Consider the following 26,592-nt stretch of genomic DNA (forward strand, 5'->3'; position numbering starts at 1 on the left):
TGGAGGTGTGGCCTTATTGGAGTAGGTGTATCACTGTGGGTGTGGGCTTTAAGACCTTCATCCTAGCTGCCTGAAAGTCAGTATTCTGCTAGCAGCCTTCAGATGAAGATGTAGAACTTTCAGCTCCTCCTGCACCATGCCTACCTGGATGCTGCCATGCTTGATGATAATGGACTGAACCTCTGAACCTGTAAGCCATAACCAATTAAATGCTGTGCTTATAAGAGTTGTCTTGGTCATGGTGTCTGTTCATAGCAGCAAAACCCTAACTAAGAGAATCACTAAGGTAATTTTTTTTACTTCTATTCTTTGTAAATTTTTTCAATGAGCATTGTTACTTTTCTTGCAAAAATGTTAAATTAAGCACTAATATCAAGAAGTTAGTACATTTTAAACTAAACAGTGAAATAGTCTATAAACAGAAATACATATGTGCAGTCCCAATAATCTAAGATCATTAGCATCTAATGAAATGGAGTATAAATAACCCCTGGAGTATAATACATACACACAGGTAAAATAAAATAAACAACCCCAATTTTCCTAGCAAGTAGAGATTAGAAATGCAGTAAGAATTTTAAGCCTAAAATATAAGATAAGGAGTTACTCCAGAGTCTCAGTGGCCAATGTGTTTCGTTGGATTAATAACTTTTTTAAAAAGTTAAAAATTGATTCTCTATCCAGTGAGATGGCTCCATGGGGAAGGGCAATTGTCACTAAGCTACAGGACCTGAGATCAATCTCTTCATCTCACATAGCAGAGGGAGAGAATTGACCCCCTGAGTTACCTTCTCTTTCCCACCTGTGTGCAACAGCATGCAGGCCTTCTCTACCCCCCACTCCCTGAGCAAAGGAAAAAGACAAATCAAAACAACAACAACAACAACAACAACAACAACAACAACAACAACAAAAACCCATGAATGAACCTAATTTTAAGAATCATCTCTCTATTATCCTAGACACATTTCAAGCAGTCTCATCTCATTGAGCTCCACACATTTTCTGTCCTGACAGAGCATTCACCTGGACAGTGGTGATCTAGACAGAGAATGTTACCTATGACACAAATCTTATGAATTCTGTGTCTAGCACTATAGGATGTGGCTAATGGGGTGTGCAAAAGGACCTTTAAAAACCGCAGATTCTAAGGACAGGAGTCCTGTTAACAGGGATGCAGAGATGAGACGTCAGTTAAGAACACTGGCTGCTCTTCCAAGGACCTAGTACCCACATAGTAACTGACATCTGTCTGTAACTCTAGTCCCAGGGGATCTGACATTTTCTTCTGGCTTCCAAAGTACCATGCACATACATGTTACACAGCCATACATGCAGGCAAAACACCCATATACATAAAAATAAATTCTAAACAAGAGTCCCATAGACAGAGAAGAAAATATTTATTTACTTGTAAAGAATGTTGCTCATAAGGCTAATAGCAGTTGTTTATGAAAGTGAAGTGAAATTTCTATCAATTTGAAGACAATACAATTTCACAGGTGCCATCATCAACATTTAAAATGTATTTGACTACAAACAAACACAATCTCAAGTTTGAAATCACTCTGGGGCTACTGATTCCACTCTATGGTACCTCACAGGCCTAGCATAAATTGTGTGAAATCTGGGGTTCAGCTACCAGCACCTCAAAATAGAATTTAAAGCATATATTCTTTCAGGATATTGGCAAACTTGGCACTGGCTTACAAGAAGGGCAAAGGGAGATGGGTGTTTGTGACAATGGTAATGTTGGTGAGGATGGTGAGGATGGTGAGGATGGTGATGGAGAGGATGATGATGGTGAAGATGGTGGTAGTGATGCTACTGATGCTGATGTTGGGAATGTGATGCTGAAGTGAACAGAGCTGATAGTCTGATGAAGTTAATGATAAGGGTAAGAGGGTGTGTTATAACAGAAAGCCGGAGAAGCAGCACACCACTTCAGAGTGATCTCGAGTTAATAAAAACAAAAACAAAAGCAAAAATAAACTACTACAAACACCAACGTTCTACATAGGAGTAAACCAAAGACAAGGGATTTTAAGTCGTATGTCCAAGGTCCCTAATTCAACTCAGGCACCCTGATTTAAAGCCGACACTCTAAACCTATAAGACTCATTTGTTTCAAAGCATAGAAACATCACGAAGCTGAAATGCAGCACATCTGGATCTCTTCAAAGAAAGAAACAGAGTTGCTTAAAATGCTCATAGTGTGGGTCCCAGGAGGCGGGTGGGGGCTGGAGAGACAGCTTGGTGGTCCAGAGAGCTTGCTGCTCTTCCAGAATGCTGAGTTGTGCCCAGCACACGCATCAGATACCTCATAGCTGCCTCCAATTCCTCCTCTGAGGGGATCTTATTGCTTTGGTCTTCATGGACAAACACGTGGGCTCACAAGTGCATGTTCACGTGTGTGTGTGTGTGTGTGTGTGTACATGTGTGTGTGTGCATACACACTCACCTCTCTGTGCATTAAATGAATAAATATTAGGCTGGTCAGTGTTCTTATCGAAGACGTGCAACTGGCAGAGTCATGACACATAGTACAGGTCCGTTCACTTACTACCTCATACCTATCTGTCTGTCGTCTTGGTCATCTAACCTCGGAACTCTTGGCAACTCTAGGTTGTAGGGTGTCCCTTACACTGCTGGGGGTTCAGCATCATCCCAGGCCTCTTTTCCCTGTAGACCAGAAGCCAGCCTGTCCTCTGCTCCATGTCTCCTTGGTAACTGCAAATAAGATTGTCTACAGACTTTTCTAAATATTCTCTAGAGGGTAACACTACTTCCAGGGAAGAAAGCCATTGATACATTTATTGTGTATGTAGTATTTATATGTAACATATTCATGACATGAAACATTTCAGTGAGGAGAACCATGTTGTAATAAAAGGATGGAAAGAATGAATGGAAAAGTGCTACCTGGCATTTAATTCTGGGTTGATCAAATAATAATCATAAGTATTAAAGGATGAAAAGGATGAGTGGCTGAATGTAACCAGGACTCGGAGCAGTGTATCCCCAAGCCTGGAACAAGATATCCACAATAGAGAAAAAGTAGCATGTTTGATAAATTATTAACAAACTAATAAGATTGCTATAATCTAAATCAAGAATAAATTAGAAAAATAATATTTGGTGGTGGATTGATTAAAATAATTAACAGGGAGAATTTTCATTATTCATTAGAGAAAGAAGTATATTCTAACTGGTATTCAAGCTAAGTGTGCAGGGGGAAAGCCCATGAAGTGCATAGATGTTAGATGACAAGCTTGTCTTAAGTGGAATCAACTGGTCAGGTCCTCCGATGGAAGCAGATGATCTTGATGGCTTCTCTGTTTTAAATTCTATCATTGTTTGCAAAAACAAAGTGGTGGGCTTTAAATCCAGCCAAGAAAAAACATACATTCATGTGTTGCATATTTAATATGTCTCAAACAAAAGAAAGTTGAAAATAGTAACCAGCTGCTTCTTCCTCTCCACTGGAGGGAAATGTGCATGAATGAAACCATAGCATTCAAAGTTTCATCTCAAACTTAAGAAGCACTTACTTGACATCAGAGGAAATCAGCAAGCAGGAAGAGCAGAGGTTGTTTCTTGGTATTTGACATGGTTTTAAGACTAGATATTTTTTAAAAGACATAGGATGTCTGAAGGTTCCTTTAAAAATATAACCTTGGAACGTTAGACTGATGGGAACCTAAAATCAGTTCTAACCAAAAGAATTCTAATCAATTCTAACCATGGTGTGGAGGACACGTGGGGGTTAAGTCTCACTGAGGACGTTCCCACTCTTGGTTCTTTCATGAGACTGATGTTAAGATTAGATCATGAGGTGGAGTGGAAAAGTTCTTTGTATGGTATATTAATTAACCCCGAAAGGTCTGTAAAACAGTTGTTAGTTTTTAACATTAGTGTTGTACATTTTTATAGATATCATCAATAATATAACAGCACATATTTCCCCTACCAGGATCTGTGCTTTATGCAGGATGGATTATTTTTTTAATACGTCTGTGCCTATGAGTGCAGTTGCCTGGAGAGAGGTCTGAGATGTATCCTCACGGGGCAGGAGTTATAGGTAGCTGTGAATCACCCACATAGGTGCTGGGAACCAAACTTTGACCCTCTGCAAAAACACCCTCTGTAGCAGTTGAAATAAAAACAGCTCCCATCTGCTCATGTATGAAACACTTGGACCCCAGTTGGTGGAATTGTTTGGGAAGATTAGGAGGCAGGACCTGCGTGGAGGAGGTTTATCACTAAGGGCGAGCAGGGAGATTCCAAAAGACTACTATTCCCAGAGTGCCTTTCACTGACTCCTACCTGTATGAATAGAGATGTGAGCTCTCAGCTGTTAATGCCACCATGCCTTTGCTATGCCATCATGGACTCTAACTTTGAAAATAAAAGCCTAATAAGCGCTTTCTTTTGTGTGTTGTCTTGGCCATGGAGCTCATCACAATAGAAAAGAAAACGAACACTTGTCCTTAACCATTTGTCCATTTCACCAGCTCCATAAGTGTTGCATTCAGTCCTCTCAGAAACCACAACTGATAAGTAGTTTCATCCCTATGTGCTGGTATAGCTCAGAGACTAAAGTAACTTCAATGCTCAGAGAACTTCCACCGTTCCTAGTTACTTGTTCAGTAAAAGTAAAAACTCATTTGGTTTAAGTCCCTTTGTCCACAGGCCTGGGGCTTTCATCGATTTTTGGCTTTATGATGGACAGCTCCTATAAAGTTGTGCACACTACCAATGCCAACGTGCATTTCAAACTCTATCCTCACTGCTTTCTTTGGTTTTCTGTTTCTGGAATTGTTCTCAAGCCAATAAATTAATTTGACCCTGGCAAGACAGCAGGGTGAGAGGAACTGATGCTCCTGAGTATCAAAGTTGAAAACGTTGTCCATTTTCATGTTGGCTTAGAGAGAGGGATAGTTCCAAGACACCATCTTCTGGTTTCCTGAGGCGACCTCAGAAGCATTTGCCCAGGTGCCCTCACTGAGAAGCATCTTGCCAACAACCAACACTCCTCCCTTAAGTCCTACCACACTCTCCTCCTTCCTTTAGTCCTGTTTCTTGAGATCTGTTTCCTGTTCTATGTTTGAAGAATAAACCTTTCGAGAGACACGTTCAGTGGGGTTCTTCAAAAATATTTCGAAGGACTAAATGCAAGGTCTATTACTTGAAACACAAAAATACATGTCTAGCAACAATTTGTGTCTAGTCACTGGCATTCAAAACAGACAGGGAGTGGTGGCTTTTCACGCCAGTGCTTAAGAGGCAGAGGCCAAGGCAGGTAAAGCTCTGTGAGCTCCAGCCTAGCCTAATTTACAAACTTGAGTTGAAAGCCAGCCAGCTAGGACTATAGAAAAACAAGCAACACCAACAGCAGATCCAGAAAGATGCAGCCTTTGTGACGATTTGCTGACTTAAACAGTAGACAGTTCCATTTAAGAAACAGTTTAACCTAAAGTCTATTAATGTGCCAGAGTCATGGCTAGCAGTTAACTCTGCTAATTGCTGCAGGAGGAAAACTGCCCACTTGACATTTATATGAGCACTGCAAAATTCAAGACTCTCTTAGAATCGGCCTTTGGGATGGTCATTCATGTTCACGAGCGTAGCCTCAGAATCTCCAGGCACCGGAAACCCGAATTTTTGGAATAGAGACAAAAGAGGCATTTTCAGAATTGTTCCCATAACTTCTCATGGTGACAGGCTGCAGTTAGCCAGTGCACCATGGGAAACATGACAGAGTGCAGGACATTAGCAGACTGCACATTACAACCTACCCTTCCAATCACTTACAACTGCGGTTTCTAGGTGATAAGTGGCAAATAGTAAGGACCAAGTCCTTTAGAGATGAGAGAGCAAGACAATAGGAATGGAGAAGGAAAGAAAGGGGGTGGGGGAGGGGTGGCTGGTTTTTACAGATAGAGTTAGCATAGCAATAAATCCTAACTAGTGCAACAGAACAAGAGAGTGGTGCTTTGCGGGGAAAGCCAGGTCCAAAGGGATGTCTACGGGAGGAGATAGATGATTGGCAAACACAAGGCATCAAATGAAACATTAAAGGGCTATTCCTCAAAGCTACTAATCTGGACTGACTCAGCTCTCAGATGTACACAAAGACAGGGGCACAGAGTAGGTCTCCCACAAGCAACTCTTTGACGAAGATCACAGAGAATCCTGAGGAAAATGATGAAATTTGAAATGACAGTGTCAGGCTGACTCAGGCCTGGTGCCCCATGCAGAGTAAATTCCCAAACTGCCAGATCATCTGTGTAATGGTCCGACCATTTCCAAATTACAGACATGTCAGCAATAATATTTCAGACCATTTCCAAACCTCCCCGTTTCGTTTTATTTTGCTGATGCGGAAAGGAAATGAAACTCGATACACATTTGAGAGAAGCAATTCGGTCTTCTGCAGCTGCTGCCTGATATCCAGACAGAATGACAGATCCAGGGAATTCTCCATAATCATCGTGGGCCAATTTCAACTGGGTCGGGGAGCCATTGCTCTCTCCTCTGTCTCTGACTCATTTCTTGTCTAACTAGGATGAATGCATTATGGAATTCTTTTTTCTTTGCTGGTTTGGAAAATAAAGTTTCTAAAATACATTTTAAAATCAATTGCCACTCTCTTAGAATTAAAAAGATGCTGAGAATAAAGAATTTTATGATAGGAAAAAAAATCATGACTTTCTTCCCCTGAGTTTACCTCCTGTGAAAGGTACTTAGGAGCTGCCCATAAATTGTTTTTGTCAAAATAGAAACATCCATCACTATAAATTCATGATATTGAAAGCATGATCTGTGTAATTCTTCCTCTCAATTGAGAGGTTCCTTCAGGAAGGAGGAGCAAAGTTCCTTCAGAATCAGAAGGCTAACAAAACTTACAGGGCTCAAGAAGCCCAGAAAGTGACAGGGTCTCAAAGCTGCTCCCCGAGTTTGAACAAAAGCTGTGGATGGAAGACCCTTCACTGGGAAGCTTTCTCGAGTCTTCTCCCATGATGCATTAGGCTTTCTGTCTTTGAGTTGTTACCCATGTGAGAAACCCTCCAAAATTCATTTGTTCAACAAGCTAGATTTGGATGGAATCCTTCCCTTGTTCTATGATCTATTCCAGTCCCAGGATGAACAAACACATGCTCAGGTCTCCTAGAAGAGTCACATAGCATATAGGAAAGTGAGAGGACACTCAATCGCAGAACAGTGTGCTCTTGGTATGTCAAGAGTAGGGTGTTACTTTAAGAGCTTATTATCAAGCCAGGGAGAAGATGTGAATACTCTTCCTATGCTACCTGTGACTATTTCATCTGTGCTTTTACATTTATGCATTTTAATTCGTTTCTAAACATAATGTTTTAAAGAGTTTAATCTTATTGCTGTTATTGTAATTGTGTGGCTTAATTCTAGTCACTGGACCTTGACTGAAGAAATGCACGCAACTATACACTCGAGATTGGAAAACGTTTTCAATGAGATCAGACTGAAATTGTTCTAATAGGCAAGCAGGGGTGCATCTACTGAACTTTGCAAACACTTCTATAATGCTAAGCCCACTTAAGTTGTGACGTGTTAAATAATGAAACAAATCGATAGCATCCCAATTTTGTATAAAGCCTTGTACTAAGCACTTCGGATTGAAGAGCTAGCTCGTCATTGCTGTCCGAGGAAAAGTGATCCGTGGTGATTTGCAAGGGAAACCACAACTTGGAAAGCCAAGTGAATTCAAGAGTAAAGAAAGTAGTAGAAAAAGAAAGAAAGAAAAGCAGACATGCTCGGGGAACTTTTGTGTTGTAGACACAAGCTAAATTAGCCCCTGCGGTACATTAAAACTTAAATAATCTGTCATCTGAACATTCATCCCAAAGATGAATGGCCCCTGATGAAGAGACTCAAGGGCTAAGTGAAATGTCCTTTACTAACCAAACAGGGGGCAATTTTAGTATCAATGAGGACAAGGTTGATGAATGCAAGCAGATCTATTCTACCAAATCCCAAACAATAAAATATAATTGGTAACCATTTGCAGATGTGAACTCTCAGTTTTGAAAACTGTATGAGGTGGAAAATACTTAACAAAACCTTCTTACTGGTGTATAACATGGGGTAAATGGGAATTTGATTCAAGAAAGTTTCTTCTTACAGATATATTACAGCTAACAAGATAGAGGGAATAATAAAGTTCAAATATCACCATTTTTTGCTGCCCTCATAGAAGGAATAGTGAAAAAATGAGTTTTACACACACGGAAAAGGTATTTCAAGGTGGCTGGGGAGATGTTTCAGCTGTATAGGCATGAGGAGCCAAGTTTAGTCCCCTAATAACCATATTAAAAAACTAAGTGAGGTGCATGCCCTTGTCTAAGAGTTGGTGAGGAATAAATTGACAGATTCCAGGGCCTATGATCTGCTAGCCTAGCCCAACCCATGGATTCCACCCTCAGCAAGTGACCTGGTCTGAAAACAAAAGGTGGATAGGACTTGAAGAGGACACCTAAATGTCATCTGGGCTCCACATGTAATCACACCTGCACACACATGTATACACACACACACACTGAAGATGGAAGGGAAAAGACCAATAACTTATCTAGAAAACTCAAAGAACAGCCTGAGAAGCAGAGTGAGTTGAGCAAGACAGAACAGAAGGACTCTACCTAAAGTAGAGGATCAAGGCCAAAACACCAGAAATAATGAATCTTTTTTTTAAAAAATCCTCCATTGGAAAGGAAAACACAGGGAACATAGAACACCAAACCTTTGAATTATAGGTACAGATGAAAAAGAAGAACCTCAAGTCAATGGCATGAACCAGATCTTCACCAAGATCACAGAAGAAAACTTCCCCAAACTAAAGAGAGAAATGCCTACATGGATACATGAAACACGTAGATCATTAAACAGACAAAGCCAGGAAAGGAAATCCCATGGCATTGCTATAGTTAAAACACTAAGTGTGCATAACAAAGAAAGGGTAGTGAGAGTTACAAGAGAAAAAAAACACAAGTCACATATAAAGGAAAACCCATCAGAATAACAAGATTTTTCAATGGAAACTTTGAAAGCCAGATCAGCCTCAAGCTATGGATTCCACATCCTAAAAGACCGTGACGTCCAGCCTAGATTGCTATACCACACAAAACTATATGCCATAATTGAAGGAGAAAGTTTCTGTGATATAAACATTCTTACAGAGTGTATATCCACCAAACCAACCCCAAAGAAAACAAAAGAAGCAATATATCAGTATGAAGAAGGAAGGAGCAAAGCTGGAAAATTGTGGGAAAAATATAAATTCATAATTATTAAAGCACAAAATACCACTGATAACACACGAGCACCAAAATCCAACAACATGGTGACCGGAGCTAACACACGCATTTCAACAATGACTTGGAATATCAGTGGCCTCAGTTCTCCAAAAGACACAAGCTGATTGAATGGATTAAGAAATACAATCCATCTATACAGGTTTTTTTCAAAAAATACATCTTAATTTTAAAGATAGGCATTGCCTCATCGTGAAAGGGTAGGTGGACATACTCCAATCGGATGGAACCAGGAAGCAAGCACACATTTTATCCTGGTATCTGACAGAATGGATTTCAAACTAAAACTAATCAGAAGAGATTTAACACAGACACTACATTCTAACCATGGAGACAATGAACCAAGAAGACATAACTATACTAAATTTATGTACACCAAACTCAGGGGTGCCCAATTTTATTAAGAAAAGAATCTACTGCTGAAACTAAATATACAGATCAGCATCAACCCATCTATTAATAGTAGGTGATTCCAATACCTGACTTTCTCAGGTAGGTGATCCAGACAAGGAGGAGATGGATAAATAGGACTAAATGACATCATATTTCAATTAACAAATAGCTACAGAATCCTCTACCCAAACACCAAAGAACACAGACTCTACTCACCAGTACATGGAAGATTTTCTAAAATAGATCATATCCTGGGACACAAAGCAAATCTTTACCAATTCATAAAGACTGAAACAGCTCCATGTATCCTATCTGACCACAAGGTAATAAAATTTAGATCGGCAAAAAGCAAACCTATAGTGAATATACAACCTCATGAAGATAAAACAACTCGTTCCTGAGTGATGGATGTGTCAAAGAAGAAATCAAGGAAGAAAACAAACTTATGGACCCAATTCAAAATGAAGGCCTGACATAATAGAAACACTGAGGCACGCTGGATGGATTGTTATGAGGGTGGTTTAAACTGCCCACAGGAAAAAAACAGAGTACAGATGTTTAATGATGCAACTCAACAATGCTAGAGGGATTGCCATTCCAGAACTTAAGCTATATTATAGGGCAGTGGTTCTCAATCTTCTTAATGCTGTGAACCTTTAGTACAGTTCCTCAGGTTGGGAACCATAAAATTATTTTCATTGCTACTCATAGCTATAATTTTGCTATTGTTATAAATCCTAATATAAATATCTGTGTTTTCCAATGGTCTCCAGTGACCCCTGTGAAAGGATCATTTAAACCCCCCAAAGGGGTTGCAACCTACAGGCTGAGAACCACTGTTCTAGAGCCAGCGTAATAAAAACAATACATACACAAAACTAGACAAGTGGAGATGACTCAAGATGGCATCTTAACTCGCCCACCAAGTATTTCATGAAGACACTGAAAACATATACTGAAAAAAAAAAAAACAAAGCATCTTCAACATATGGTGGTGGGAAAACTGGATAGCCACACTCAGAAGATAAAATTAGGCATTTAAAATATGAAAAAGTAATAATTGAAATGATAAAGTTAGACCCGTATCTATCTTCTTGCAAAAACAACAACAAAAAATAATTCCAAATGTATCAAAGATCTAAACGTGAAACTTGGAACAGAAATTGCCAGAAGAAAACATAGGTAACACCATACATAATCTAATTTTAGAAAGAGACTTTCTGAATTAGACTTCATTTGTCTAAGAATTAAGGTCCACAATTGACAAGAGGGACTTCATAAAAACCAAAAGTCTTCTGCACACCTGAAACAATCAACAGGGTGAAGAAAAATTCCACAGAAAGGGAGAGAATCGTTACTAGCAACACATCTGACAGAGGATTAGTATTCAGAATATATAAAGAACTGGATTTTAAAAATAATCAAGAAAATGAATGATCCATTCAAAATATGGGCTGGAGACTTGAACAGAGAGTTCTCAAAAGAAGGAAAACAGGGCAAAGAATGTGAGAGCTTTTGCCTCGTCTTATTGTGTCTTGTCATGTTTGGTTGCTGTCTCTTGGAGGTCTGTGCTCTTCTGAAGGGAAATGAATGGTGATATCTGGGGGAGAGGAGGTGTAGCAGGAGTGGAAAGAGAGAGAGGAAACTGTGGTGAGGATGTATTGTATAAGAGTCTATGTATAAGAATCTATTTTCAATAATAATAAAAACAAAACCAAAATAGAAAACGCACCATGGCCAAAAAACAAGTTGAGGAGGAAATGGTTGATTTGGCTTATATTTCCCCATCACTGTCCATCATTGGAGGAAGTCAAGATCCTAGAGGCAGGAGCTGATGCAGAGGCCATGGAGGGATGCTGCTTACCGGCTTGCTTCTTATGGCTTGCTCACCATGCTTTGTTATAGAACCCAGAAGTACTGCCCCAGGGATGACACCACTCACAATGCATGGGGCCCTCCCCTGTTGACTGCTAATTGAGAAATTGCCTTACAGCTGGACCTCATGGAGGCATTTCGGCTCCTTCCTCTCTGATGACTCTAGCCTGTATCATTCTCTCTCTCTCTCTCTCTCTCTCTCTCTCTCTCTCTCTCTCTCTCTCTCTCTCTCTCACACACACACACACACACACACACACACACACACACACACACACACACACACATCCCAAAACAACCAGCCAGTACAACATTCGTGGGAGACAAAGATGGTGGCTGCTTTCCTTCTAAGCAGTGGTATGTGCTCGTTCACACATGCTGGTATCTATTTCTTCTTTATTTACTTTGATCCTATAGCACAGGACTCGGTAAACTTCTTGTGTTTGCAAGACGTCTAAGAAATGTCAGGCATTTTCACAAAAGAAGCATACTCTCAAATGCTCCAGATTAGCTTTCATTTTGTTTTTGTAAGGATAGTTTATTCTACTCTTCATTCTACTGGGATCTATCAGAGAAAGGTCAATCTCCAAAAACAACTTTATAGTGGAGACAGATCTAATCTTGGTTCATTCATACATAAAATTCTACTTTATGTTCTTGCTATATTACCTGAATTGTGGAGGTACCATGACTCATGGCTGTACTTTAGTTCAAGATTCAGAGTTTAAGCTTTTCAGGAGCAAATGGAGAACTCTAGTGAAGTCTTGTGTCTTGGCTACAGAGAAGTACAAATTTTATTGAATTGGGGTGGAGGAAATGTGTGAGTTTCTATTATGAGAAAGGATAAAAGAATGCTTATGGGGTTATTACATTACCTAATTTGACATTTTATAATTCCATTTTGAGAAATATTGTAGAATGAAGGAACATGACAGGGATTGGACTTCCTGTGTTTTTGTTTGTATGTGTATGTTGGCATCGCTTGATGATTCAGATATAGTCATTGTAAGTCCACAGGACTTGAGTGGACATAGGTAGTAGGCTTTAATCTTATCCATCAAAATGGAGTTTGCAAAAGGCCCTGAATTCGAGAAGAGAATATGTAGAAGATAATTTTGTTCATATTTGTAATGAGTCACAAAGCTGCATGACTTCTCATGCATGCCAAAGTGGGCATGGCTCCTCCTTGGCTGCAGAAAACTGATTCTAGGCCTGATGTGGTATTTTTTCCCCAGGGGAATGTTTATAGATGTGTGCAGTGAGTAGAAGCATATAGCCTGAGGAGAGCAGGGAGTCAGTGTTCATTATAGATGTAACTTCCAGGTATTCCCTGCATTGCATGTGTAGGTGTATTTACAGATTAAAAATAACCACTCCTCTTGAATCTTTTGTTGCTTTGCAAGGATCTCTGAGGGTACTTCTTACAATGCAAACTTTTAAGGCATATGGCTGCTTCTGATCTAGTGGACCAGGAGGTTTCAATGTAGGCAGTCTGCAAGCCATATTATGGAAGACACTGAGTATAATTTATATCTGGTGCTTCTCATTAAAGTATATTCATTGCTAATTAACAATAACCACAGCCTAAACAAAAACACATACGTTCTCACACTGTTACATGCAACAAAAAGAGGATTTTCTCAGTGCATGGTAATATGTCATAAAATGTTTTGTATAGCAACTATTAATTTTACTAGACATTTTTTCTGTGTATGTTGTTTAAAACTAAAGCCAATAAGATTAATCATAAAAATCTTTTTGCCCTCTTAGTAGACTAATGTACTCGAAAAATTATTTTTCTATTTTTATCTTTGCACAAGTAAGCAAAACAAACATATTCAAGTTTGAAAATAGGTAGAGTAAAATCTCTAAAATATGACATGAAAAGAGTGCATGTTTTAACAAGGTCCTAAACCGAGTTTTCAAAAGACCCTACTGGGCCCACTTGAGCTCTTACAAACTATTAAATTCAATTTATATAGGTGGAAAGTCCTTATTATGCATTTTATGATAATATGCATTTTAAGATGTCCCATGATAAATATTATCCTCACTACCGGATCATAATGGTTATTAACTCAGTAAAATTAATAATATGCCTTTTTAAATGATCCAAATGTTCAAAGACTCTCAAGGGAGATTTATTTTTTAGTGAGCTGTTGAAAGAAAGGAATTCCAACAATTTCGTGAACAAAGCAATGTAAGCTTAACATTCGAAAATGTTCATAAATAATAAATGGAACTTAGTTCCAGGATCCACATTATTAGAGTTTCCACCCAACTATTCCTTAGGAACTCTATTTGAGTTTTACAATCATGACTCCCATTTCCAAATCTTACCATTCACTTGTGAGTAGTCTTAGATTTCCTGACTAGGTCACAAATGGGTCTAAATGAGACATTAGAGTTGCCCCTCAGCATTCATTACTATTCTAACAGTGCCAAAGTCACCCTTGGGCCACATAGCTCTGGACCGCAGGACTGATCATATTCCCTCATGCTTGACATCAGTCGTTTCTGCCCCATTCTTGTGAGGTAAGCTCCTTCCTACGTCTTAACTTGCCACTTCAGAAAGTGGGGTGGTGCAGGTGAAGACCAGAACACACCACCCCCCTATAGAAATTAGGCTGACTGCAACTTTGAACCTTGTACTAGTGAGATTCCAACGCTAAGGAATTAGTTTTGCTCTGCTGGGGAAAAGAATTCTTCCCCAAAAGACCTGTGTTGGGGTGTGCTTTATGTTTTGAACCCTATGAATGAAGAGTATTAAATATTAAATGATTCCTTCTTGACTCTAGAAAATTGGCAAATATATACACTACATTCCTTTCCTAAAGACTGCAGTACATGTATTATTTTGCATACTGGCAAGAAGGAGATCTAAGTAATAGAAACTTAAAAGGAATTCTAGAAGTGCTTGTTCATATGGCATGATACTCTAGTTTGCCTTCCAGTGGCTCTGAGAAAGCTTTCTGAACAAATGCACCCTGCGGGGAGGGAGGGAGAAAAGCATTTATATGGGTTCCAGGTTACAGTCCACCATGGAAGAAAGCCAAGATAGAAACTCAAGGCAGGAGCCTGGTGGCAACACCGAAACTGGGCCCTAAAGAACTCTGCCTACTGAGTTGCTACTCTTAGCTCCTGTTCAACCAGTGTTCTGTACAGCCCAAGCCTACTGGCCCAATGGTGCTACCACTCACATTAGACTGGCACTCTTAAATCAGTTAGCAATTAAAAAATGCTTCACAGACACACTCACGGGTCCACCACGGGCCAAGCTGCTCAAAGGAAATTTTCAGTTGAGGTTCTGTCTTCCCAGATGTGAGGTAAATAATTGCAACTATCTATGACACATGGTGACCTACAAAGTCTTAGACCTCGTCTAAAATGAAGGGGAGAGAAATCTAGGAAGACAACCTTCATCACTTCATTAACCTCTGGCCACCACTTATGCACCTAGGGACATACATTTGTTGCACGTGAAGGCACACACACACACACACACACACACACACACACACACACACACACGCATGCACGCATACACACATGCACCCAGGCACACACACATGCACGCTTGTTCACACACCTGATACCTAGTAATAACTGTAACAAAGGTTACCTCTACCGTGAAGATGACAAGACATTGCTAAGATTAAATAAAGCCTGGGCTGGCAATGTGACTCACAGGCTAAGCACACAGCAAGTAATGCTCTTTTCTGCAGAGAACCAGAATTTGGTTCCCAGCACCCACTGTGGACAGCTGACAACTGCCTGTCACTCAGCTCCAGGGATCCAGTGTCTCTGGCCTCTACTGACAGCAACACTCGTGTACTCATGCCCATAAACACACATGCATACACATAACTGAAACATTAACCCTAAGACGAGAAAAATCTAAGTATATGTACTGTGAATTGGATGATTCCATATATTGTAAGATAAATTACAATAGACTCACATACTAAAAGAACAAAACAAACAAACAAAACACCAAAACTACTCATTTAATATCTCAGCAGGTTGTGTGTTAGAGCTCACACTGACAAGTCAATCTGCCCGAGATAACCTTAAAGAGCTAGTCTGCGTGTTTCTTGCTGAATGCTCACTGGAGGTGTAGTGCTATATTGTTACAAGAATGGAGAATAGGTAAGTCCAGGATCAGATCAGGGACGTCTTCATTTCTTCCTTTTTGTGTCATCTCCATTCCTAATTGCTTTAGTGTCTGCCACCTCCCTGTCCTGCTGCCACTGGGGCATTGCCATTACTCTTGTCGTACTTGGGCTTCAATCTTATTATTGTTATTATTATTATTATTATTATTATTATTATTATTATTATTATTATAGCATTATCTGAGCTGTCTTCCATTCATCAACACATTTCTTGTGTGCTCTATTTTTAATTAAAAACTTTCCAGGAAAGAGATTTAGCTCAGAAGTAGAGTACTTGGCTACTGTAGCAAGGCCTTATGTTTGATCGCCTGTACCATTAAAAAAATACTTAAAACATATACATGGACATCACATATGAAAATACATGTTAATACAGATGTTTCAATGTTATGTAATATTTGTACATGATAACAATAAGTACGTGTATATATATGTATATATAATGCAACTATATTTAGTAATTGCTATGAATTTAACCCTCATTAGTATAAAATGTATGAAACTCATACATTTTCAGATTTCAAAATATAAAGGTATGTATAATATCCATGTTTCAACCATTCCTTGTGGCCTTACTATTGTCTTCTTCTCCTTTCTTTTCTTTGTTTTCTTTTCTTTCTTTCCTTTTTTCTTTTCTTTTCCTCTCTTTTCTTTTCCTTTCTTTCCTTTTGGTTGAGCTGCATATCAGGCATGGGTCCCGCAGCACTCTACCGCTGAGCTCTATCTCCAGTACATTCAATATTAAAATGAGCATCTGCACCTCTGGACATCAAATTTTTATCAATGTGGTGTATGTCCTTCCTGTTTATGTATGCAAACTCACATGCATATCTAGAGTCTTAATTTTCAAAACAATTGGCCATTATAAATGGTCATCACATGCATGCAGTTTTACAATTTTATATTCTCTTTCAACATTACGTATGACATATTAATTTGTATTATTCATATAGTCATAACTGAATCTTCTTTAACATTCTATAATGCAATGTATATCATAATGACATTATGATATATAACATATCATTATTAAATATATTAGATTATTATATAACATATAATAATATGAATATATAAATGTATTAAATATTTTATAATAATATATTATATATTCATATTATAGAATGTATTTATTTAAATATAATGTATAATGCATAATGCATACCATATAATATTATATAATATAATTTTCATGATGTTCTCTTCTATAGTAGAGTTATATGATAACGTAATCAATTATTTCCTGTTAAGAGTATTGACTTTCCAGCTTTGTGCCATCACAAGTAACACTGCAATAAACACCCATGCATTCCCCACAAGGAAGCTCTCTGCGCAGTTTGTACTGTATACATAATAGGTGATACTTACATTATGACATCTGTGGGCCAACTGTGCAGATCTTAATAAATGGTTGAAGTCAGCTGGCTCCATTAGGACTTGTATTAAAGCTTTATCCTCCTTAAAGCCATAAACACCATCCTTTGCCTGTGACATACTTCACAGTAGTGGGATTCTCAAGATGGTGATTGCTAGGTAAAAGGATTATGCATTTTTCATTTCTGAACAGATGTTGCTAAATTGCTTTCCCAAAGAGAATACAGCTCTGTGCATACCACCAGCAATGCATGGGCTTGCCTTTGCCCTTGAATTCCATCCAGCAACAGGTGCCAAATGGGTGTTAAGTCACGTCTCATAATTGCTCTAAATTACACATCACAGACAACCATTACGCTCCAGCATTGCTGTGCTAACATCGTGGAGTTGCTATTTAGTGACTGCTTATTCATATATCTTACAAATTTCAAAACTGAGTCATTTGAGGTTTTCGTTTTGCATCAAAAACTTTAAATCCTCTGGGAATAACAAATGTTAGTTATTACTGTTAATAGTTTTACTTGATTTTACTTAGCATTGTCCTGTGCTATTGCAATGTTTAATTTTTGTATGCATTAATAAACAATATTTTCCTGTATTTCCCCTTTATATTTTGGTGTGCATAATCTTATATGTTCTTAGTTTTTACAAATGCACTATACTTACTCTGCTTTGATTTTGGCTTAACTCTTTTGTCCATTTGGAATTTATTTTTGTTAGGGGTAAGGTATCTTTCATATGAATAGATTCAATAGTTCTACAGTCTTTAGAAAAGACTTCATTGAAACATAAGAGTTATTTCATTCATATGATAGCGAGGTCAGGTCCTGAGCTCTCAGTCTTGCTCCTATATGTGATATAATATTTACAGCAATGCAGAAATCCTATGGAGTGTTAGTGTGATGTGCTAGTCAGCCTTTGCCTAAGATGAAATGAAGACTGTTGTGGTATCTTTGGTTGGTAAATTATCCTATTCGGCAGAGCCCCTTGTGTGCAAGCCTGACTAAGTCTGAACTCCGTCCGTGGGATGTATGGTAGAAAGAAAACAGAACCTGAAAGGTTTTCTGACCTCCACAGGGTTCCACCCATCCCACCAATATTAATAAACAATGCTCTTGACATTTTATAAAGAAAAAATGTCATAATGATGGTCTTTATTTTTTAGAATTATTTATTTTATGTATATGAGTAGTACACTGTAGCTGTCTTCAGACGCACCGGCAGAGGGCATCAGATCCCATTACAGATGGTTGTGAGCCACCATGTGGTTGCTGGGAATTGAACTCAGGACCTCTGGAAGAGCAGTCGGTGCTCTTAACCATTGAGCCATCTCTCCAGCCCCAATGATGATGTCTTATAAAACAAACATTACTCTTCTCCCCTCTGCCTCTGGAAAAATTTTCTATATTCATTCATTAACTATGCATATAAACTCCAGGAAATGGTATCCAAGTTTAAAAAAATAACTGAAATATTTTGGAATTGCAATCTTCATTGTGAATTAATTTTGAATCATTGAACTATTTTATTGTCATTTTGGAGAGTAGTCCCAATGTATATTCCTTTAGAGTTCATTCTATACTTGTGGTGTGTTGGTAAGTATTCTGTCTTTTCTCAAAATTTCTTCTGATTATTATTGATTTTAATACTTAATAACTTACTTATCATTTTATGTAAGTTGATTTTGGATAAAATACATCAATTTTCAATCTATCTGCTATTAATGGATTAACTCCTCTTATAAATAACTATTTTTCTAAAAAGTTCTCTGAAAATTTTTAAAAACTCACCTTACAGTGAGGAGATTAATATCTTTTTCCCAATTCATGTTATTTAATTTTCATGTGATGAAAATTTGACCTCTAGGAATTAGCTTCACATATTCAATCTCTAACATGGTTTTACCTTTTTTTACAAACAACATTTATACTTGGACTTCAGTTGATGTTCCTCTTACCTGGGGATTTAATTAACAGAGACTACTTGATGTCATTTGAAGCTTCAGTCTGTGTCAATAGGACAACCCAGTTTCAATACTTTAACTGGGCAATGCAACGCACTTGGTAATTCCTCAACAGGGCTCTCCAAGAGCATCCTAATCTTGCCCTGTCTAGTTTTGCTGAACAGTTTCCATCTATCTGCTGATGCTCATTTAATACATCTCTATATGTGCTTATATAATCTCTATATGTGCTTGTGAATGGGATCTAGTTGCAGTTCATGTCTCATGAGCTGTGGGGTTGGACCATGCAACTTCTTAGAAGCTCTCTTTTCTTTATCCTAGAACATTTTAAATACGTTAAACAATTTAAATATGGGTCCATGAAGTCCAACTCAGAAAGCCATTTGCTCCTTTATTTCATGGTTTGTTTTTAGCTACTTCTCCATTTCTTCCTTGGTTTTTAACAGTGCCATATTTTGCAGGGGTTATTGATTATAATTTTACATTCCCTTTGGGTTATCCAGCTTGCTCTTTCGGGGTACATGTTAGAGTCCCCACATTCTTTCATCCGTCTACTGTCTGTGGTCACCTCTTCTGTTCCTAATTTGTCTCTTTTCTTTTTCTACTCTCTGCCTGTTTACTTGAATTTTATTCACTCGTTTTATTGCTTACATATTAAACCAGCTTTTAATGTATTTTTCCATTTCTACAAGTCTGTGGCTGTTGTTTCATAGATTTTACAGACCGTGTTTATTAATGTCCTGTTACTGATTTTTTTCTTTTATTTATTTATTTTTATTTATTTATTTATTTTTTGTTTGTTTTCGGACCGAACCCAGGGCCTTGCGCTTGCAGGGCAAGCACTCTACTACTGAGCTAAATCCCCAACCCTTATTTTAAAGCTGCTCTTTCTATTTTCTTTCTTCTTATTTTATTCTTTTGTTTCTATTTTATTTTTTCTATTTTAATTTTGTGCTTGATTCTTTAAAATCAATGCTTATTCTGTGTTATTGCACCCTCATTGTAGCTTTGGATCTGCCCCATGGGTTTGCATGTATTTTCCTGTGCATTAATTTTTATGAACTTTACTTCAGTTGCTCTATTTTCTAAGCAGTGTTTTCTCTATGTGTGTCTGTCTCGTCATCTCTCTGTCTCTCTGTCTCTCTCTGTCTCTCTCTCTGTCTCTCTCTGTCTCTCTCTGTCTCTCTCTCTGTCTCTGTCTCTCTCTCTGTCTCTCTCTCTGTCTCTCTCTCTCTCTCTCTCTGTCTCTGTCTCTCTCTGTCTCTCTCTGTCTCTCTCTCTCTCTCTCTCTCTCTCTCTCTCTCTCTCTCTCTCTCTCTCTCTCTCTCTGCTTGCTAAATCTAGTTATATGGGAAATCTTTTACTTCTGAAAATCCAAGATGAAATCCTAGCAAAGAAACTTGTGAATAACATGCCGATTGATTCCTAGAGGTATCTCAGAGTCCCTGAGGTTTCTCTGACAGAAGAGCAAGATTGGGGTTAAAGACTAAACACCTAGCCGGGAAACTTGAAATTTAGGTCAGTTTTGTTGTTGTTGTTGTTGTTGTTGTTGTTGTTGTTAAGCGACTGTAAAATCAGTAAGTCACTACAACACTTGACAACCAAAGTCAAACTGTGTTTGATTCATGAAAGAAGCGGCCATGTTTCATCTTCTCCTCCTCTTCCTTCTCCTCCCCCTTTTCCTCCTCCACTTCTCTCTCTCTCTCTCTCTCTCTCTCTCTCTCTCTCTCTCTCTCTCCTCTCTGATGATTAAATGACTGGATTTATATCATTTGTACCAGTGCCTCAAGATTTTGCCTAGCAGAATAAACTTATACTAGAGGTCAGATATGTCCTCCTCCCCAGACTAAACTACTCAGTTTTTATGCATTTTGAGAAGAAATAGAGAGCTCCTCAAAAGTCCTGCTTTTGCTGCCCTGAGGCGTTTGAAAAGCTTTTGGCTTCTAGTCATCTGTCTGGAAGCTTCAGGTGGGTGTTCTCATGAGAGGTTTCTCCCAGAAACAGTCAACTTCCTTACCAAAGCGGTTAGTTGCTTGGTGGTCTGATGGTACCTTTACGGAGGAAAGCAAGCTAAAGATGTCAGAAACTGAATGCTTCAGGTGACCCTCTGATGTTGTTTCTTTGGTATTTCTGCCTCCACCATCTTTGGCCATTCAGCCTAAAGCTGTGCTTCAGTTATTTTCTGAAGAGCTTTTATTTCTCTTGAAATGGCCACTGCTCTCCGTTTTGACACACAGTAGACTCCACCAGGCTCCCTAGGCACCCAAAATAAATTGCACTGAACTTGTGAGCTTTCACCTGCCTCTTCTTGCTCAGAGAAATCTTACTTTCCCTTCAGGATTCACTAATGAACAGAATTTGACCTAACTTTCCCTCCATTTTAGGTAGTGTGTGCTCTACTCTCTTTCTCCATACCGTGTCCGATACAAGCCACCGTCAAACACATCACACATGTCCCTTGAGAGGTTCCGTCCCTTTCATGGTACTTTAATGCTGAACACAGAATCTGGTCTGGAGTGGGTCCTAAATGATCAAGTAAATGGATGATTGAACAAGCACGTCTGTTCGAAAGCCCAGCATGTGTCTTGAAGGAATTCTGTATCTTACTGAGTTTCATTGACATCAAACAGGTTGGGAAAGAAATCGAAGGCCTTTTAATTAACTGATTGTAGCTAGGGAACCCTGGGACCAAGGCAGACATCAAGCTATGGAGCACAGATGAAGGACAGATAACTGAGAGCCCATGGCCATCACTGGCACGAGTGTGAGAATCTTGAAGGAAAGGCAGCTCTGTGATACGATGATAAATCTTCATTTTAAAAATATACACACATTGCATATTTTAATCATAATGATTTTTTTGGCAGATATCTGAACTGAATTATTTTTTAAAGTGGTTTTAAGGAATTTATAGGGAATAAGACGCTCTCTAAAACAAAACTTCCGTGCTGTGATTTCAGTTTCTTAATTGAGTCACACATTTGGCAAAGGATCTGTTAAGAGGCATGCATGTGTTACGTGCCAGTGAGGTAAGAAAGTGGTTGAACAGCAATACTAGTTTTCCCTTCGGTGAGAGTGGCAAGCCTTTTGTTATTCCACACAGAACTCATATGTATGAAATTCACAGCCATTACAAAGCTATAAAGGTGCTAACCGTGATAGAGCAGCGTCAGTGGCATACAAGGAGACTAGCAGGCCACAGGTCCCAACAGAAGGGACCATGTATAAACATAAATGCTTATATTCTGATTCAAAATCATAACCCGACAGTAGTAGAATCTCTCCATATTTTGAGAGTCTGTGTCATTTGTGACTCTGGAGGAGGCAACACATCTCATTCTCTATTTTCCCACGAGAAGACTTTGAGACAAGCGTGAAATTAGCTGGAGCTGGAACTGCATTGGGGCTCTGTGTATACTAAACTACCTAGGCGATTTAGTGCGCGTACACACACACACACACACACACACACACACACACACACACACACACACACACAGAGGCACGTGTGTGCACACACACATAATAATAATAATCAGAGCCACTTCAGAGATGCATCAGCATCTGATGAGGTACAGCAGCCTAAGATGGCAGCCCTGAGAAGTAGCAGGAGTCTGTAAGTTTATCAGTGAAGCACAGCGCAATAGAGACTCTCATTGGAGACAGTAGCCGTGTACCAGAAAGTACAGCAGCCACCTCAAACTCTCTAAAGCATTTCCAGAACCCAGGCGGGATAATCAAACTAAGAGATTTTGACTTAGAACAACAACAAGAAGAAATTATCTTCTATCAGCTTTAATGAAAAAGTCCTCAGGGTCTATCTAACAAAATCTAAACAATCGGGGAGAACCGATGTAGTCGACCATCTAATTTCCTGTTAACTAAGAAAGAAACATTGATTCAACCTGCACTTACTGGGTGCTGTTGTGTGCCCTTGCCACAACCGTTACTAAGATGCTATCCTCATGAATCATGAGGAGAAGTAAACGGTAAGTGGGAGGCAATATCCCTATCACTGAGCTCCTGGAATGTAGCCAGCTAACACGATCTGCATTGCTACAGTCCCCGGGCTGGACTATCACAGGCATACAAAATAAACCTCTACAAAATTCTTGCCCCAAGCATCTCTGATATATTATTGTTATCCTCCTGCCTCACCATGCAGTAGGATCACCAGCAGACACACAGTGAGAGGCACTGAAGAAAAGGACAGAAAATAGAAGGGAATGTGAACAGATTTCTGTGTTTTGTTTCATTAACCCTCCTCTCCTATTAAAGCTGTGTGGCTTAAAGGGGATTGTGAGGATGATCAGGGAAAAGGAGAAGCTGAAGAGGGTTTCTTGAGGATATTAGAATAAGAAGCGAAGGCTGATAAACCTGGATTATCAGCCTCGCACACCAACCATTTCACAAGCCCACGTCAGGTTGCTTTTCTAGCATCTAGAATGCCCCCCAAAATTCTGCCAATAATGTATACTTCTAGACCGAAAGACTATGAGGTTAAGTAATTCTTAACCCATTCCACTTAAAACATTTTAAATTACGTATTTTTGTTTTATATACCAGAACGTTGTCACAAAACTAAAAAGACAACCTTGACCGCACTCTTCACATAGGACATGATCTTATTAAGCAATGTTTAAGAATAGGGACTGGGGAAACAGTTTAGTGATAGAGTAGCTACCCAGCATGTGCAGAGCCCTAGATCCAGTCTTCTGAGATGCATAAAAGCTCAGGGGTGGTAATAGGGGCAGGACTGTGAAACAGATCATTTTCCTTGATGTGAAAACACTCTTAAGTCACCTGCTAAGGAACTCATACATTTATATTAGAAACCATGTCTTCTTAGAGTTGCTAAAAATGAAACATGAAACTATCTGAGAAGGAACTCAGCTAGGGGTGCAAGGGAAGGGCATGGAAGTAAAATAGGTGTAGAGAAAGGGGCAGAAGTCAAGAAAGAAATGAGGAAGTGGGAGGAAGCAAGAGGTAGCAGAGAGCAGACGGGTGGTGTAGCACAGCGTGGCCAGAGCCAGGAGAACTGGAAGTCAGAGCAGGAGGGGAAAACCTGAGTAGCTCAGAGCTTGAAGAAAGAGCTGGGCCCACAAGAGTGCAAGTCAAAATATGACGGAAACCACCAGACTAACCAAACCCTTTAAATCTATGAATGAGGTCCAGGTTTTTCTGTGTGGTCCTTGTTAAGGTCCCTCCATATTTTCATATTTCTTTGTCCTCGAATTGCATAAAATAATGAATAGATTTCTTTAATAAAAGCATGTTGAGGCCACTGCAGTTAACAGCTAACAATTCTATCATAATTGTAACTCAATATGACAGCACAGGACTCGGCAGATAACTTTTAATATTATCATTAAATTTAAAAGACAGTGTCGTATGTGGTATTACATGCATCCTATAGTTTTGACAGATAAAATATAGAGCTTGACTGTTGTTCTTGCCAAATGTAATTTGTAAATAATGAACGTGAATTATTTTAAATCAATTTAATCTGTGCATATTTTAGCACACTGCTGAATCTATTAATGTTTTATATCTTCATTGAGGTGCATTTACATTAATACATACACAATTCATGTAATAGAGTAAGTGCATATACATATACACATTACGTATATGTAACATTATGTATATGTAACATTATATACATGTAACTCTGCCTCATAAGTTTAATAGCATAAGTTTGAAAAATGGAATATTGAGTGTATCAAAATATTTATCAAACTCTTTGATAAGATGAAAAGAAACTGTAACCTTGTCCACACTACTTCCTGGTGGTAATGAATGAACTGATTTAAGTTCTTTTATATGCTGAGCATTCTTCTATTATGTGTTAGAGATGAAAACAAAACTGTAGGCTGGTGTCTTGTCATAGAATTTCTATTTGACTAAAGATAAATGAGCATAAAGAAAAAAAAATCACATGCCAGGGACTTCTAATTGTAAATTGTGATAAGCAATTACAGGTGAGTTACAGTGTTAAAGGTTTACTTAGAAATTACAACAGCAGGAAAAGTAACTTTCAGTGTTATGACTGAATAACCTGGAGAAGGAATTGGGATGGGAGAGTGTGTGAAAGAGGCTTGTGGGCATGTCTGTGGAGGGTTCATTTGGTTGCATTAATGGAGGTGGAGAGATCTGCCCCTCGTGAGCGACTCATTCCCTACACAGGAGATCCTGAACGTAATGTGAAGGCGAGAATGGTATGAGCTTAAGCATGTTGCATTTGTTCACTGCTGTCAGCTCTTGAATGTGGATGTGGTATGACTGGCTGCTTCAAGTTCTGTCTTGATGTCCCATACAATAATAGACTGTAACCTAAAATTTTGACCCGAATGAACCCCTTTCCCCAAAGTTGTTTTTGTCAGAGAATTTTGTCACAGCAGTGGGAAACGAAATAAAAACAACAGTGGATGGAAGAGTCTGGCGAAGTTGAAGAACTGAAAGAAGAAAAGGCAACGGCATGGGGTGTGAGGGGGGAAAAGATTCCAGGGGTAAATTGCAGGTTAGACGCTGCAAGGCTTTATACGATGCATTAGGGTTGGACCTCAACCTAGTGGGAAACCTTGAAAATGTTTTAAAAATTGGAGCCATGCAAGTGGTTATTAAAGATTCATCTGGCCACAGTTTTGGAGAGTGGATTTGAGAACAAGAGGTGACCCCTGAGTCCTTAGAGTTAGCTGGTGTTCAGGCAGATGAAGACAAAGTTATATGTAGTTTAGAAGTAAAATCAATATTGCTCGAAAAATTCCAGGGTACCGTTAAATAGCAATCATGAAAGGTTTTGTCATGTTATAGATTTTAGTGGAAATCCCTTAAGAGATATTACTGGCTTTAGTTGACAGTCCTTAGGGCATATAAGATATTTCTGATTTCCTATAAGTGCATTTTCTCTTGGCCCATATCTTGTTCAGGATATTTTCTTTTGAGGATCGTGCCTTAGCTTTAATGTGTAAACATTTTCCTCTGCAGTAACCCAGCACCCTTCCACCTCCTGTATCATTGCTATAGATCTTCATATCCAAGTCTTCAGAGGAAGCTAAAAGGTTTCTTTACTTTGTCCCTGGTAGTTATTAGTCTTCAACAAAACCCCCTCACCAAAATTACTTAGTCTATGTCACAACGAACACATACAAAAAGACATATTTCCAATAAGGGAGTCATTAAATAAAATAATACATAATCACGTAGCAAAATAATATATGGACATTGGAAATAATACTCAAAAAGACAAATGTTCATGTAAACCCTTCTCTTATTCGTGTATACATATCTCCCTTTAATATTTCATTTTCCGTAATGACTAATGAGTAAAAGAAGGTTAACCGTATTTCACGTTAGTGTTTGTTCAACAGCACTGTTAGGATTGGAGGAAATAACATACAATCTGCACGGACTAATGCTAAGCCCCTGACTTGGCACTGCCACTCCTGAGCTCCAATTGCCTGTC

At 38.8% G+C, this 26,592-nt stretch overlaps 1 protein-coding gene across 1 annotated transcript in view; it reads right to left on the bottom strand.

Moving 5' to 3' along the window:
- Positions 1–1,706: 1,706 nt before the first annotated feature.
- Positions 1,707–26,592, bottom strand: part of LOC116898461 (collagen alpha-1(XIX) chain-like) — a 92,999-nt gene continuing 68,113 nt past the window's right edge. The window contains exon 9 of the mRNA XM_032899718.1: positions 1,707–1,853. Within this exon, the coding sequence (XP_032755609.1) occupies positions 1,707–1,853 (147 nt within the window). The remainder of the gene's footprint in view (positions 1,854–26,592) is intronic.

Source organism: Rattus rattus, chromosome 4 (assembly GCF_011064425.1).
Source record: "Rattus rattus isolate New Zealand chromosome 4, Rrattus_CSIRO_v1, whole genome shotgun sequence".
Classification (NCBI taxonomy): Eukaryota; Metazoa; Chordata; class Mammalia; order Rodentia; family Muridae; genus Rattus; species Rattus rattus.